The sequence below is a fragment of the Falco naumanni genome, chromosome 4 (assembly GCF_017639655.2).
Source record: "Falco naumanni isolate bFalNau1 chromosome 4, bFalNau1.pat, whole genome shotgun sequence".
Lineage (NCBI taxonomy): Eukaryota > Metazoa > Chordata > Aves > Falconiformes > Falconidae > Falco > Falco naumanni.
Window position 1 is genome coordinate 94,032,325 of NC_054057.1, and position 16,891 is coordinate 94,049,215.

A 16,891-nucleotide genomic window follows, 5' to 3' on the forward strand; every position below is an offset into this window, starting at 1 on the left:
CCCCCTCCCCTAAATTATTTCAGGTTTTTGAGTCATGATGCAAGAATCTGGGACTGAGACAAAAAGTAACGGTTCAGCCATTCAGAATGGAGCGAGCGGTGGCAACCATTTACTAGAGTGCAGCCTGCGGGAGGTGAGATCAAACGGCGAGACACCTTCAGTTGAAATTGGGGCTGCAGATTTAGCACATCTTCAGCAACAGCAGGTACTGTAAGACGTATTACAAGTTTCCTACTTACAGAACGAGCGTAAAGCATTTAACAACACCACACCCCCTCCAAGCCTTTCGTATTTGCCAGTCAGAGGATGCTTTTAGGACTTGCCTATGACATTCTGTACATTTTTGTCCGTAGGGGATTGCAGTCGTTAATGTAAAGAGAAATGCTGGACTTTTCTTCCAGGGCTCCTTTTTTAATCGTTCCCTGGAAATACCCAAAGATCCGGGCTTGCTTCTGTTGCCTGAATGTGTTGAGTCTGGTGACAGCAATCGGGTCAACCACTGTATACAAATAACTGGTTTCCAAAATGTGTCACTGGGTGGAAAATACACTAACGTTAAGTTTTGGTTTTGCAACAAATTCTAATATAACCTAGCAACCTCTATCAACAGAATGTTTTCTATTAGTGAGAAAGGCTGCAGAGGTATCTGCTGCGGCAAAATGTCAGAATAAATAAATAAGTACATCTTGTGTCAGTACTCCTCAATTCAGAAGAGTTGGAACCAAATTGTGCGTTTTGCCTTTATATTTTAATTAGTGTATTTTTTGGGAAGTGACCAAGTTCACCAGTGTAAATTATCTGTGTAATATGTTTTAGTTTTTTTCTTTTCCCCGATAAAATTTTGAAACCCTCCGAGGAAATTTTACACCAAAGTGCTGGGCATGTATCATTAACGTGTGTGGGAACAAAGGCTGCAGCAGAGCCACGGCGAATACACTTACGCCTAACCCTCAGTTTCTCTAATGCAATAAGCATTCTTAAAACCTTTTAAATAAGCGATTGGCAGCTGGTTAAGACTCCCCTAAGTGTACGGTGATCTTTTTAGCAGGTTGTTGTGGGGAAGAAAAAAACCTGCACTCAAAAACAAAGCAGACCGAAGGCTTGCGGAGGAGCGGGGGACCCCATTTGCCAAGCTAAGACAGAAAGCTGCCATAATTAAACACGTCAGAAAAATGGATGATACTAAATGCGTAGACTTTGGTTGTTTCAATCATTTTCATCCTACAGGTTTTTACTTGAAGTGAGAATACCATCAGTGAGAAAATCACAGCCATGCTGAATTCATTACTGCAGTAGTCACACAAAACCACGGATAAAATTTCAATAACTGCAGGCCACAGTTGAGTAAACAGTTGCACTGAAACTTAATTCCTGTTGACTTTTCCCTCATTCTTTGCCAGGGGCACATTCTGATTCGTAGTGCAAAGACAACAGGGGTTACAGCTTTGATTAATATAGGACAGTAGAAGAGGAGTGTGGAACAGTAAAATATGTTCAACACAAAGGTCTCGTCTTAAAAAGGCTTCATATCAAAATGAGTTAATTACGCCACATTTTCCATAGGAGTGCTATGGAATTTTCCAGTGCTGCTTTGTGCAGAGAGGAGCAGAGTGAGGGTCATGTGTACGCCGTAGACAAGAATTGCTCAGACCTCTGCTCCTCCACTCCTACCACCAGTTAGTAACCTTCGCTGCTGGCGCCTTGCGCAGGGCTCCTCCGTAGCCATCCAGAGGGCTCGTGCCACCTTTGATAATGTTGTGATCTCGCCTGTAATGGGTTGTGTCATTCAGCAGCCGCCCGTTTGGTCAATTAAGGAGTGGCAACAGGTCATTGCCACACGGGTCCCCCGGCCCTCCCCACGCGGTGCCCGGCGCAGGCACAAGCGCTGCCAGCCCCGTGGGAGCCAGGCGCAGGGCTGCGGGCAGCATTGCCATGCTTGGGATCGCTTTCACACAGCTGAGATTTGGGTTTATAGTTTATTTATCCCCTGCCAGGACGATAAATGTGGTCAGGGAGTTTGCTTTTCCCAAAGTTCTTAAAAGACCTTTATGTTCTGTGTTTGATTTCTGCTATTTAATTGGTTTTGATGACTAACTTGTCCATGGAGTTTATCTTTATAAAAGCAAGTTGATTGCAAAGTTTAAAACTGTTACTAAAAAAAAAAAAACAACAAACCAAAAAAGACCTGATAACAACAAAAGGGTAATCAGAGCTAGCATAAAAATATCAATCTTTGTGTTTGGAAAATATTTTTAAATGCTGAAAAGAAGAAAACCCGTTGTTTTCAGACAGCTAATGCAAGCATTTACAGATACACATACAACATGGAGCATAATGTTTAGATGTTTCTCCGTATACAACATATGCTCCCAGGTCACTTAACAGAATGCGTTCTACAAAATGCTTCTTCAATACAAATGAATGAGTTCTGAATTAAACAGCGATTTCTTAAGAGCATTTCATTGAAATATTTTCATTTTGCCACCTGGCACTTGTTTTGTCTGGGAAAAAAAAATCAGTGGTGGGTAGTTTGAGCTTTGCTGTTGTGGTTAGTTGTGTATTCCTGTGATAAACGTGGCACAGTGCTGAAACCTGGACGTACAATGGCTTGTGTAAAGCATCTGTGCTGAATTTTGGTTCCCATTTTTTTGTGAAATGTATGAATTTTTAAGGACTGATAGCTTTGTTAGTATGAGAGAGGAAAACAGAAATGCTTCAAGGTTTTTTTAGGAAGTTTCATGGGTTTACAAATTTGTAAATATTTTACTATGGGAAAATATGGAGCACCACAGATGTTCGTATGTTTGAAGGAACTCCGGTGTGAGCACTGTTGTGGTAAGCACAGGGAGGACTTGTAGGATGAGTTTTGTGCTTCCTATGTCATCTTAGGGTGATTCTGCCATGCAAGGAGGCAGAGAGTGATGTGATGGTAAATTATTTTAGCATTAGTAATCTTGTAAAATGTGCTGTTAAGCTGGGAGTAGCAAATGCAGGGGTGAGTTCTGCTGTGTATAATAAAGCCAAATAGCTCCAACGATGTTTGCATTTGTAATTGTGAACTAAGAAAGCCAAAGCAGTACAAGTGACTCTTCAGGGACAGTGCATCTGTGGAAGGGTTGGATAAAAATGGTGATACATACAGGAGATACCGCCCCCGGAACCAGACTGGAAGGGAAGAAAACTGCTTTCCTGCAGTATTCTGGCACCTGCTGAAGGTGGGAGAGGTTGCCTTCCTGCTGCTGCTGACCCCATGGGTGCCAGTGCTCGACATCTCACAGGAATGACTTGTCAGGATGAGGTGGAATGGGCAGGGGTTTGGTGACCTGCTTATAAAACCTGGAGCAGGCATGAAGGTTGCCTGGGTCGTTGGACTTCCTAAATGGCACGGGGTGAGGCAGCGGGGCTCGGGAGCTTGCTCCCAAGCTGCCCACGGAGGCAGAACCAAGGGACAGGGCAGAAAACCTGGGAACGGGGTACCAGGCAGTTTGGCAAAATCTGTTGACTCTGAGGCATCACGGAAAAACATCTGGGAAGTGCAAAATAGGTGTCGGGGTGACCCACAAGCTGAAAGTCAGGCTGGGCAAGGGCACCTTGGACTGTAACGTAATGTTGTAACGATGGGGTGACTTTTGCCTACAAGGAGTAATAAATAAAGACTCATGGGGACAAACTGCCTTTTAATGGACATGATCACAGCTTTACTTGCTGGTTTCTGATGACTACTGAAATGGAAGATTTGATGCTTCAGTCCTAGCCAGTTCTTTTTTCTTTTTTTTTTTTTTCCTTATAAAATAAATATTATTTATTGTGTTTTATTTTTATCCTCAGGACTATTCATTTAAGCGTTTTTCACGTTATTAGCAGAGAAACAAGAATATGAATTAAACAAAGAAAACGAATACAAAGTTGAATTCCAATGTATAGCAGCAAGACACCAAATGCTGTGTTGCGTGGTGGCAGAAATACAAACCTCTCCACATCAATAGCAAGATCGGCTTTGATACCGTAACTTCAAGTACTGCCCCACGAGTATAAAACTCAGTATCTTTTGTCTAATCCAGAATGCTTTTGAACTTTTAGGAGGTATGACTTTAATAGTAATTTGTTGACAGATTAGCTGCGGAGATTGCAAAGAGTTTATTTTGCAGAACTGGCAGGCTCGTATCAGTGTTCTCTTAAGGAAAAAAACACACATGGCTGTTTTGCAATTGCTTGCATTTATTGACAACCTGCGCTGAGCAGGCAGAATCAGAATGTTTGTATAATGTAAACCTATAGCTTGTCTGATGGAGTGTAGTGTACTTTTAGGTAGTGCATAGATTGCTTGATAAAAAGGGTTACAAGGTGACTGTGTTTATGACAAACTGGAACAGCAATACAAATGCAACTGGTACATGGAGAAACAAGGAGGAAGCTTGTATAAAGAACTGTGGGGAAGTTTCTTCACTCTTGTCTTTGAGCTGAACTATACTGTAATTATAAAGTGTCACTTCAATCTTTCTGAATAGTGTAGATAAATACTGGTTTTGCCATGTGTCCACAAAGTAAAGGAAAGAAAGGTTTTTTTTTTTCCTTGAACAAGCTGATGGCATTGTATCTTATAGCTTTATTCAGGTGAATGTATACAAATACAAAATACAATTTTGTTCGTGTATAGGAGATAAGAAGAATCTTTGATAGACATAAGAAATTTGGCCTAGGTTCTGGTGTCTGTGCTCAAGTCAATCATTTCTTCACAGTCGGTCTCACTGGCTGCAGTTGGGGTGTTTGCGGTATCGATGTGAAGATGCCACAGTTGGGCCCTTTGGCAGTAGTTGTTTTAAGAAATGTGGAGATGTGAGGTGTTAGGTTCAGGGAGGCGAACTCCAGAGGGGATATGTGATTTCTTCAGATTTTGTTCATTTCCAAAGACAAGGAAAATGTATGAGAAATGGGGAATTTGGTGTATTATTGAGAGACTTCTTTAATTGGGCAGATCAAGAAGAAGATTTGACTAGCAAGAATTCTGAATATATCACAGAGTAAATTAATGACTTTTTTTTTTTTTTAATAGTTTGGTAAGTTTCCTCTTATTTCGAAAACCTGTAGGGAGAGGTTGCTAACTGCATCAGGAGTTTTATGGTCCCATTGATCACGATTTGGACTTATCTCTTTAGAACAAAACTGCTAAATGAGATCCAAGATAAAGTCTTTGTTTCATATTGACATAACTGGGTTAGACTAAATTTGTTTGTTAGACTTCGAGGGAGCGCCTGTGTTGAGTCATTTTGTCCAAAGAGACATAAAGCCTAATTATTAAACTGCTGTTGCTATTGAAAGAGCCATTTGGAAGTATAGATTAAACTCCATGCAGGCTATTGGATTGTGTCTGATTTTGTATTGTAATACACTGATAATTGATGATTACATCATGGTGAAAAGATCATTCCGTTTGTAGAGCTTGTTGCTGTTTCATCAGAGAATGTGAAAAACAACTTTATTCTCCTGGAAACTTTGTGGTTTTATCATTCAGACTTTTCCCCCAAGTTCTGCCATCTCCCAACATTGAACGGAAGGTGACATGATGTCTTTTTAGTCATTCAAATCTAATAACTTTTAATCTGAAGGTTAAGTAGTGAGATATAAACTAAGAGATGATAATATCAATTTTATGTTCACTGAAGGGCACAATATACCTCTTTCTAGTAGAGGGAAAATTGTGCGTAAAATGTCTTTTGCTTTTCAATGGAAAAGCTGTGGCTCTGAGAGCTTAGGAATGAAGCAGCGCTGGAAAAATTAAATAAGTTTTAACGTAGGCTGGCTATCTTGCCTGGATTTTAGAATCAATGATTATTTTTTTTCCTTAATAATTCAATTTTTAAATCTCTTGTCAATGAACCATGCTGAGAACATTCATGCAGCATTCTCTATCCTCACTATTACTAATGTCTTTGTTATAACTACTTATTGACATCAACAAGACTTAAATTTTCTCTAACTGTTGAAGGATAAGGGGAAACTACCACTTTGTTGCACTTGCTGTGATTATTGTTTTTTCTTTGCCTTGGTGTTTTTGTGTGTGTTTTTTTATTTTTAGTGGGTTTTTTTTGTTTCTAATGTCTTTGATAAATAACTGCATAAATCTGAGTCCTCAAAGCACCTTGACATTGGCACCCGACGTTCGGCAGTTGTGTGTGTGGATACAAGCATGTACGTGCAGAAGCTGGATCATTAGACATGTAATCACCTGGATTATGTGCACATCCAAATCCAGAAGTCCTCTTTAGGCTATGGATACCTATTTTTGTAGGGTTTGGGGGGTTTGGTTTCTGGGTTGGTGGGTGGGTTTTTTTGTTGTTTTTTTGGGTTTTTTTCTGTGTTTTTTTTCTACAATAGCTGCTTTTACTTTGGCTGGTAAATTAAGATCATGCAGTAATCATTTAGGTTTATGTGGACTCTTTGAAGAGATGTAACCTCTGAAATGTTTGCTGGTTTGTTTTTTAGCCTTGCATCTCATGTGAAAATTCAGCAGTGGTATGTTTGTTCCCAGCTGTTTTCATAGGTGTGTGCACTCTCCCCTTATATTTGCTTATGCTTACTCATAAGCAGTAAAGTTACACATTGAGGAGTGCTGTTTAGGGAAGGTCCACAAAGGAATGCTTTAAAGCTATTATCCAGCACTTGTATACACTCCAAAAGATGTTTAGTAGGCATCAGATATAAATTGGAAGTCTATTTCAAATGGTTGATGTTATTCAGATTATTAGAGACTGTTCGTCCTCCATTGATCTTTGTACTTTAGGGGTTATCTAGTAAGTGGTGCAGCCAAACCTGGGATACAGCAAACCTGAAGTGGTGGTTTGCCTGTGAAGGTGTAAAGCAGTTTTTAATTCACATGGAACTGTTTCTCATTGTGGCTTTCAGCGTTGCAAGATGCTTAAGCATGTGCTTAAATATAAGTGTGTGACTAGTCTTACTAAGGTCACTGGTACTTCTCATGCCTGTAAAATTAGGAATGTGCTTAAGCACCTTGATGAATTAAGGCTTAAGTAATTTCACAGTAATAAGAAGTTGCATGGATTGCTGATATTTTATAAGTAATTTAACTTTATTTGGAAATGTGCTGCACGTAGGGAGATTGTTTGGCAGTGCCTTAGGAGCAGCACTGGAATTGCAGTGGTTTTCACTAGCATAGCTGTTGCTTTCAGTGGAGTTTTGTCTGACTTAAATACATTTAAATGAGAGCAGAATGAAATGCCGCGGTTTCCTGTGTTATGTTCTTTCTCCTGTGGAGCTCCATCGGGTATCGCAGCAAGTGAGGAGAATATCAACAGTACTGTTGTAATTTATAACAGTAATGTTGTAAATAAAGATTGGGATATGAAGTAAAAATGCAAAAGTCGTGAATATGCTTCATGAGTTTATTTAACTGTATAGCACCCCATTAATTAAAAAATTAACAGAAGGTATTTTTTGGAGGCTTAGTATAAACAGCAACATTATATAATGACAGTTTTGTAGGATGAGTGTTGCTTGTTTTGTTGCTGTGTTCTGTATTTTGTTAGCCATGCTCCCTACATTTTCAAAACATAAACTGTATTTGCAACCTGTTTTCAATAGTGCAAATCTCTCTCTTTTTTTTCCCTATAAAAGCTATATCTTGTGTCTGTAGAGTGTATAGTCAGTGTCATGTCTCAGACATTTCTGAAGCCTGGGGCAAGTGCCAGCTTTATTACAAGTTGGGCTTTTCAATTTATTTTTAATCATATTTCTTCTTTTTCTTTTAAGGGGTTTTCTTTTTTTTCTTTTTTTTTTTTTTCTTTTTCTTTTTTTTTTTTTCCCAGGCTACTGAAAGTAAGGCTGGCAAAGTAAAGGTGGGAGAGAGTTAGGCTATTTAATCTATCTGGCAACATGTTGCAAAACTCATCAACGCAGTTCTCCCCTTCGCCCCCAGCCCTCGCAGGAGAGCATGTTCCCAGGCAAACCAAGGAGAAGGATGCAAGAAATGGATATAATTCCTTGTCTTGTGTGTGCTGACCTAATTCTGATTCTCATTTAATGACCATAAAGATTGAAGACTGGGGTTCTAACAGACAGAAACGTCGCTGGGCATGCAGGCACACAGAAGGCGTTTGCATGCCTGGAGATGGGTCATTTTTGCTTGATAGAGCACTGTATTTCCAATTTTGGGTGACCTTTTTTGATCAAGCTTCAAGGCTGAACTAATTTTTATATGCATGTTTGGGGCCTTCTTACCTTACTAGATGAAATAAGCAAGTTCTTGAAAAGGTTTTGTTCTTTTCTAGCAAGAGGCATCGTTATTGAGGGGCACAACACAAATGTTTCAAATTTGGAGATGCAGAGCAGGGTCACAGTTTGCCTTCAGAATCTGAAGTAATCAGGATTTTATTTCAGATAAAACCTCTGGGGCTGATACTTAGAAAACACAACTTTTAACTGGCATTACACAATTTGCTATGGGTTGCTTAGCCAAATATTTGTGTATGGGTCTCTTTTTTTTTTTTTTTTTTTTATAATTATTTATTCTTTTGAAAAAAGACTTGCCAAAGTTCAGGTGGGATTTCAGGCTTTAACAAACCCTACCTGGAAATTAAGTGCAGGAAAGAAGGGGCGGGGGGGATATTGTATACTTGGATTAGAGTGATGACAGGCTAAAGGAATGTGGTTGCTGTTGATGTGCTCAAATCAAGTTTTCCTTAATTTTTTCTTGTTACTATCACTGATACCAAGAAACCTCTGCCAGGAAAGAACTACAACACTTCTGAAATGTTGTAAGACCACTGACTGTCTGACATACATGCTTTTTTTCTCCTTTTTCCAATGATCGGTGGCATACATGCTAAAATAGGGGTAGGGTCCCTAGCTGTTCACAAGGGCTGTGTGGGCAGTGGCTGGATCTTCCCTAGTACCTGGCATCCTTAATCAGCAGCAGACCCACAACATTGAGGGTTTGGGCTCAAGTCAGAGCATTTGTGTTTTTCAACCATCATAATTTTGTATTTTTGTTGCCACATAATTAACTGATTCACTGAAGGAAAAAGGTCAGACAGGCACAGGGAAGGAGAAATGGAACTTGTTACGAAGTATTGGGGCCCAGCATCTTGCAGGAAAAATTAGAAATAAAATGGGGTATGATTCTTCGCATGCATGGGAAAGCATTTGTAGCACTCAGATCTTCAAAGTCCAGGCTCAACAGTCTCCAGGAGACTTTTTCTGGCTTCTGCTTAAATGAGAAACTTGATTTAAAGATGAGCTTGCCTAGGAAAAGCTCTGGGTTTGGGCAAGTGGCTGTAGTTTATCTTTGCTTTGTTGTATTGCATTACTTACCCGCTCCTATACCATGTCAATCCTCTTCTTCAAACTTGGGGAAAGATGGACAGGTGTGTGTGGAAATCAAGTGTTCTGGATTTTGTTGGAAAGCCTGCAGAGTTCTTGATGAAGAGGCTGATTAAGGCATTGCTCTGTCTGTCATTATTAATTTTATCCTCATTTTAGGGTAAGTGCAGTATTTTTATTTGGTAGCTTGTCTGCCATAGTGGAATAAAAAAATTCCCACTGGGAATGTGTCCTGCGCTTGGCATGTACATGTGGAGCGGGTTGGCGTGGGTGGAGGCATCAGATCTGCTGAGCATGCATGCATGGGAGCTCTTGTTTGTGTGGCAGGGATGCTCTGTGGCTGGAAGAAACCATACGGTCTGCCACCTGGAAAAGCTGGCTGTGGCACGCTCTTGTAGCTGTAGGTGAAGTGCTTTCTGTAAGGTCGCAGGGAGGGCTCGTTACGGATAAACCTCCCTAATCCTGCGTTTTACTCTCTGGTCATGTATTCAGAGTTCTTCTCTCTGAATAGGTGTGCTGGTTTCTTCACAGCCACCATCCCAGTCGTGGTATTTGAGTGGCAAAAGGTTGTTTTGTTCAGGGAGAACGGTCTACTTCATCGCCTTCCCGTAGCTGTGATGGTATATTACAGATCGGAAAGAAAAACCCTCCAAGTCAATAAACAACAAAAAGCAGAACTTATCTTTTATAGTGTTCTTGAAACAAATGTAAGGTTATAACACTAAAGCAGGTTTTATTAAATCTAGGCATGAATCCATGTTGAAGAAATAATCCACTGCTTCTTTTCAGCTTCTTGTCTTTTTAATTAGCACTGGCAATAGGATTGTTAGCTTTTAAGATACGGTAAATACGAGCCTATTAGTATTATTGAATGTAATACTCAACAAGGTACAGGGAATGCTGGTAACTGTAGATATGTTATAGAGGAGCTAAAAGCGGGCTATTTTCGGTTCAACAAGTCGTCTTTACAACTGCCAGGGTGAAGCCCACGATGGCAGCGTGTCTCCCAGTCCCTGGAACACCGTCCCACCAGGCGGTGTGGCACCCCTTGTCCCTTAGTCCACTCTGACGGGGTGGAACTGAGCCCCTTTGCAAACCCGGTGAGTGTTTGGAGTTTAAAATACATCTGACTACTACTTTTCCTTGAGAAATGATTCACCGATTCTTCCAATTAATGCTTTTTAAAGTGTTTTACTCTTGGTCCCAGTCTCTTAACTTGGGCAAGGACTGGATTATAAAGGTTTAGCAGTGATTAGCTCTGTTTACAGTATTTTTTTTTCTCAGAAACTTATAGTGTTTGCTTTACTGAGGGGTTTTATTTTGCAGTTTCTGTTGACCACCTGCTTCTTTTCCTAATTGATTACAAGGACAATTGCTAGGCATAATAAATAAAAGATACGGTCTTCCAAGGTTGTGTCATAGGGACTGTACGTCAAAGATTCATGAACTGCGAGCAAAAGTATGTGCCTTTCCCTGGGGGCAGGGAAGCGCGTGCCGTGTTCACGTGTGGGGATCCTCGCAAGGTCACCAAGAGCCCGCGGTGGTGACTTCTGCAGTGCTGGGCACTGTGGCCACGCACAGAGCAGGGCAGCCCACCAGCCCACGTTTGCTGGGAACTGCTCTCCACTCTTAAGCCTTTTTCTTTGTGGATTTTGGAAAAATAGACTTCTTCCCCCCGGGCCCAAGTCTCTCCATGCAGACCAAAAGCAGGGGTACAGTGTGTTTTTGAGACTCCTGAGTCTGTCTGATATGTGTCTCACCAGTCGGTCGATGGAGGTTTCACTCCTGCCCGGGCACTCCTGATGCTTAACTCTCTGTTAGGAAGCTTCTCCCCAATGTCTGACCAAAATATTTATCCTTCAAGTACAGCCTCTTCCCACTTGTTGCGTTTGTAACAGGCAGAGAGCAGATTGTCTCCTTTCTCTTTACAGCATCCTTTCTCATACATGAATGCCGTTCCCCTGTCTGTACCCTCTATCTTCTCAGAACTTAAGCAGTCTTAGCTCTCTCCTTGTACATCCTATTTTCCAGAGCTGTGGTCGTTCTGGTCACTGTCCTCTGGACTGTCTCCAACCAGTCTGTGTTCGTCTTGAATTGCAGTGCTCTAATGACATGGTCTTCCAGCTGAAGTCAATGGTTTTCCCAGTGTGTAACTTGCAGGCAATGCTCCTGTTTATGCATCTGACTGTGGTACATGTCATTTTTGCAACAGCATGACCCTGTTGACTCATACTCAACTTGCAATCTGCTGTAATCCTTAGGCTTCCCCCCCCTCTCCCAAGAAGTAGTGTGTAATCGGCTGTCTTCCTTCTGTATTTATGAATTTTGGCTATTCCAGCTGAATTGTGTCATCTTATAGTTTAACCTTAATAAATGCCATCCCCTTTTTACAGACAATTTCTCTGCTTTCTCCTGCAACATCTTTGCAATCACTCCCAATGTAGTGATACTAGTATCATCCCCAGATTCTGAGTTGTCTGTTCCTTCATCTGTGGTGGTGTTAAAAAAAGATTGACTTCTTCAGCATGTTTACTATCTTGTTCCATTCTGAGAGTGACCCATGGATACATACACCCAGTATACAGTAATTTTGTTAAATTTATGTTTTCCTCACTTGCTTATGAAAATATCCCTTGAGATACTATCAGAAGACTTTACAGTCAAGATACAGCTCCTGGTTTTCCTTGTTCAAAGACCTACTGCTGGATACATGCTTTCCCTTTGATTTAAAAAAAAATTACCTGCATCCCGGACCGACCTGTCATTTGCACTTGACATTTAAAACAGTGTAGACATAGCCATGTCGCCTTCACTGTATAGGACAGAGCAGTGGGAAGAGCAGCCAGCTAGCACCTGGCTTGTTCCAGCCTCTTTACAGCTATTGCACCAATTAACCAAGCTATTGAAAAGTGAGATTCTCAGAATCTTATTAACTATGTAACTCCCCCCAGCCAAACCTCAAACAGCTGTAGGTAAGATGGGTTTGCAGGGGCAAAAGTAGCACTCTCAAAAAAATGTAAAATGCCAAATCTCAGTTGACTATTTTTCCTAGTGGAAGGTCAAACTGGATTTACGTAAAAAAAAAACACCCGAGGAGGGATGCATCTGGAGACAACTCACAGTGACCTATAGGGATAGGTTCTTGTTTATCTCATTTAATGTATTGGTTCTTCCAGAAGCACAGTCTTAGCCTGAGGAAGTCTCTTTTCTATTGTTTTCAGGCTAGGATCTGGTCTCAGAAGCTGCTGTCTTTACCCCACATCATGTTCCTCCATGTCCAGTCTTGTATCAGATTGTCCTTGCAGCAAAAAATGAGCAAATGAGGGTGTCTTCCTGTTTAATTGCATATGTCAACGATAAATCTTTTGAGAAGACTCGGGCCACATGTTTCTGAGTAGGCTGCATCTCTGCATCCTGATCCCTGTCCTTCATCAGTCCTTAAAATCTGAAGGACAGAACAGAAGGTTTAAATGGGGACATGGGGTGGGGGTGTGAGTGTAAAATCTCATTTCATGTTTAATGCACAGAGTCCATTCAGAACCCCCCAATAATAACTGCTGTAGCTGTGCCTCTGTCGTTTGGAGGCCACTGTTCCCGTCTCTGCCAAGTCTCTGTCGTCCACAAGACAAGACATCTGCAGTACATTTGTTTAAAGCAGGGAGATGACAAGCATTGAAACAGATGTTGGAAAACACAGCAGCAAAAGGCCTGTGCTAAGTGAATAGCCCATAGGGTCTGAGCTGTTTGATGGCTGATTACAGTGTGAGCCAACTGTTCGTTCAGAGCAGGCTGAACCCAGGAGATCCCTCTGGTAAGAGCGGTACTTTGCCAACATGTGGTGCTCCCTTTGTCACCGTACCTTTTCAGATGTACCTAGGGGAAAACACAGGCAACAGGATCATCATTCAAAACCCTTTAGATGAGTAACACTTGCTTATCCAGGCTGAATTGATTCCTGGTTATGAGTTGAACCACTGGAAAGCATCAAGAGCGTGTCTCGGCATCCAACAGCCAGTATCACTCATTAGTTTGAATGAAAAGCCTGTATGCAGGCTTTATCAAAGCTACAGAGAGTTTTATCGTGATCAACGTAAAACAATATTCTGTCTGAAACCTTCGCACCATATTGCCATATAAAAAGCAGCTAATGTCTAGTGATCCTTGGTATATGAAGCAATTCAGGTTTATCACAAGCTGACATATTATGCTTTGACAGCAAAGAATCCCTTTTGTAGCTGATCTCATGTTTCCTAAGACCAGCTTTTCACCTTCTCTCATCTTGTCTTTAGGAGCTGATCCCCTTGTGCTGGGGAGATACAGCTATTGTTAAATGAACTCGTGAAACCTGGGAGTATTTACTCGTTAGTAATCTTGGGAAAGATACAAACTTGCTGAGTAAGGGAGCTGGGCTGGGGCTTGGTTTGTTCAGTCCCATGGACAGGAGGTGGATGGAAAATTGGCCCCTACCAGAGAAAAAAGTGCTTCCTTATGTTTTCCTGTGTGACGGGCAGGGACAAACCTCCAGGAGTGACAGGCATCCAGCAGGTAGGACTGGGTCTGAGCAAAGCCACTGCAACTTTTCAGGAAATCTCCAGCATGCTGTCCTGTAAGGTGATGCTGCTCTTTTTAGTGACGCAGCAGCTACCAGTTGAAGGATTGATCATCTTTCTTGGAGAGGAATGACTTTTTTTTTTTTTTTTTTTTTTTTTTTTTTTTCCTTTCTAGCCCCTTGAAATTTCCCTATTCAGGATCAGCAGAAGAAAGGCTGACCACTGGCTGATGATGCCGCTAAGGCATTAAGGCCAGGGACACACAGGACAAAATGAAGCCCAGAGCTGGGCTGGAGAAAGTATTTGGACATGTTAGAAATACATCCTAGGACCCTCTGCATTGACATTTCTTTAGATTTGTGCTCCAAGCATCTGATTTTGGTACTTGCTGTGTTTCTACCAGTGCTACACCCTGTGCAGCCAGCTGAGGTGGTGATTGCAGTGCAGTCATGTCTAGTTTGCATGCCTGAACATACCTCCCACCGGGGCAGTAAGGGTGCCGAATACCAGGAGGGGGTCCTGTGCCTGGGTGCACCTGGGGCTGGCACCAAAGGAGGGATCAGCAGTGCGCCCTTCACGCTCACGTGGGATTGCTGATATTCCTTGTGCACCAAGAGATTGCACCATCCGCAGATACCTTGCCTAAGGGAAGGAAGGATGATGTTCTCCAGGCTGTTTGAGCTGCCTGCAGGTGTGCTATCTGCTAATGAAAGACTGTTCAGCACAATCACATTTCAGTCTTATCCTGGTAGAGAGAAGGAAGGGATATGTGCTGCCTCTTCCATTTTTCTCCATCTGATTTTTTCCTTCGTGACGTTATGGGCAGGCAGTAGGTGACAACCTTGGAAATCATTACTAGATTGCCTTGGTCTTTATAGGGACTTGAATCATTTACCAAAAGCGCTTTATGAAACGACTGGCTCCCATATGTCCGAGTGAAAGTCACTGGACTGTGCTTGAGCTGCTTTATATAATTATTGTTTATCCAAAAGGCTGAAAGGAACAAAGATCCAGGACACCTGGAGGGATGAAGGAAGGAGGGCTCCTCTGTGCCTGCCCTGCAGATTCCTTACCTGGCCAGCCCGTAGTCTGTCACACGTCTGTGCACACGTGTTGCGTGGAGGGATTTTATTTTCAGAACATCTTGGCTGATACCACAGTTTGACAGGCAGCAGCTGGGGCACTGCCAGTCCCTGTGCGGTGCATCCCGTCCAGCCTTTTCTGCTTCCTCTCCAGAGGAGCTTTGGTCTTCAGGTCTCTGTGTTCCCATCAGCTTGAAACATCATAGATGTGGTGCAGCAGTTACTGTCTGCCAAGGCTTTGAGCTGAACATCGAGTTGAAGGGCAGCTAGGTGCCTAAGCATGCTTTTGGTCCTCTAAAATGGATGTTCTGCGAAATAACGAGGAGTTTATTAAGTGTAAAAGATCCGTTATTGTTTGTTTAGAGGTGTATTGTTCCCAGGCTTGTGCTTACTCTTCCCAAAGCTGGCTTTCTGTGACTTTCAGGTTGTCAGACAGTGCTTGCTTTGGGGTCAGCCTGGTTTGGCTCTGCTCAGATTTTGCCAGAACCTGCTTTTTTTTCTGTAGAGGCACATCTGGGCATGAGACCCGAGTCCACTGTGCCTGTGCCCGCAGGTGGCCCAGGGGATTCCCCGCTGGAACGGGGCCAGGACAGAGCTCTCCGTGCACATCCTTGGTGTGTACTTCACCAGGTGCCCGCTAACCCTCAGGGCTTCGAACACTTTTCTGCTTCCTAAACTACCATAATTTAGACAACCTGTGTGGATTAGGACACCAGACCTCAGTAATCTCAATTTTTCAGTTAAACTGGCCCTGCTGCAGAAGGTCTGTAGCCCTGAAGCAGCGCTTGGTGAGGCCAGTGGAAGGCAGAGGAAAGACTGAGGGGTCTGGGCACTGAGAGCGCAAATCGCCTTCGCTCACCTCTTCCTTCAGATGGAGCAATGGGAGAAACACAGTGTTGTGGAGAAGAGTTCTCCGACCAGGTGCACGCAGATGCAGTTGAAATAGGTCAGTGCTGTGACTCGTTTGAGAAGTGTTTATTCAGGGCCTTAAAATGAAAAATGTGATGAGATCGTAATGCCGGAAAATATTAATAAATAATTGATCAATAGTCGGAAAGGACTCTTTCTGTAAATCATTTCAGTGTAATTAATAGCTCAGTGTTTTCAGCAGTGTGCATGCAAAAGAAGCCAGGGATGCAATTAATTGTCAGGGGCCTGAAGGACATCTGCAGATAAGGGTTAAACAGTCTATTGAAGCTGAACTCATGAACCTGGTTAAACTGCTGGACTTGTTTGTTTCAATAAAACTTTTGTCTCTGCTGTGTACATATTTTATAGCATTCCACAAGAAACACTTAAAAAGTCAGGTTTTTAATATAATGTTGGTTGCAAAGTATGAAGGACAGAGGAGGTAACAGAGAAGGCAACTTGCTAATGCAAAAGCAGTGTACTGAAAGTCACTTTTATTTCTTATTTATAATCTACATGCACACTCTGGATAATAGATGACAACGCTCATTCAGTACTTTAACTTCAAAGCAGAGAGAAGGCATGGATGACAGAGCTGGGAGCTGGAACACAAAGGTACTAACAACAAGAGGAAAAATGCCTGTTTACTGGATTGCATTTGTTAGCACGCTGTCTTCAGATATTGTTCCCCCAGGAATAGTGAGAATATGTGCTGCACGAACAATGATTTAACATCTGAAAATGGTACTTAAAGAGTTTTCTGTCTAGTAGTAATGTGATGAAGGCTCCTGAATGGAACCTGGGGACTTCATTTCTTCTATTTATCTATATGTCTCTCTGGTTTTAGTCAGCGGTAATTGCATATTTAACCCCTTAAATAGGTTTAACCCTCTCAGCACCAACTTTTATTTCATTTTTGATCTCACGTCTGCTTTTGTTACGCTACAGCTGTGCCACTCGTGTTCCTTGCCAAAAAAATCAGAAAGACAAAAGGGATTTTGGAGAACTTGTGGC

General features: G+C 42.0%; 1 protein-coding gene across 10 annotated transcripts in view; it reads left to right on the top strand.

The window, feature by feature from the left end:
- FOXP1 (forkhead box P1) overlaps window positions 1-16,891 on the top strand; it is a 390,897-nt gene that overhangs the window by 222,677 nt on the left and 151,329 nt on the right. For all 10 annotated transcript variants that reach the window (XM_040591471.1, XM_040591469.1, XM_040591463.1 and 7 more), the window contains one exon: window positions 24-205. In XM_040591471.1, the coding sequence (XP_040447405.1) occupies window positions 35-205 (171 nt within the window). In that variant the 5' untranslated portion in view covers window positions 24-34. The remainder of the gene's footprint in view (window positions 1-23; window positions 206-16,891) is intronic.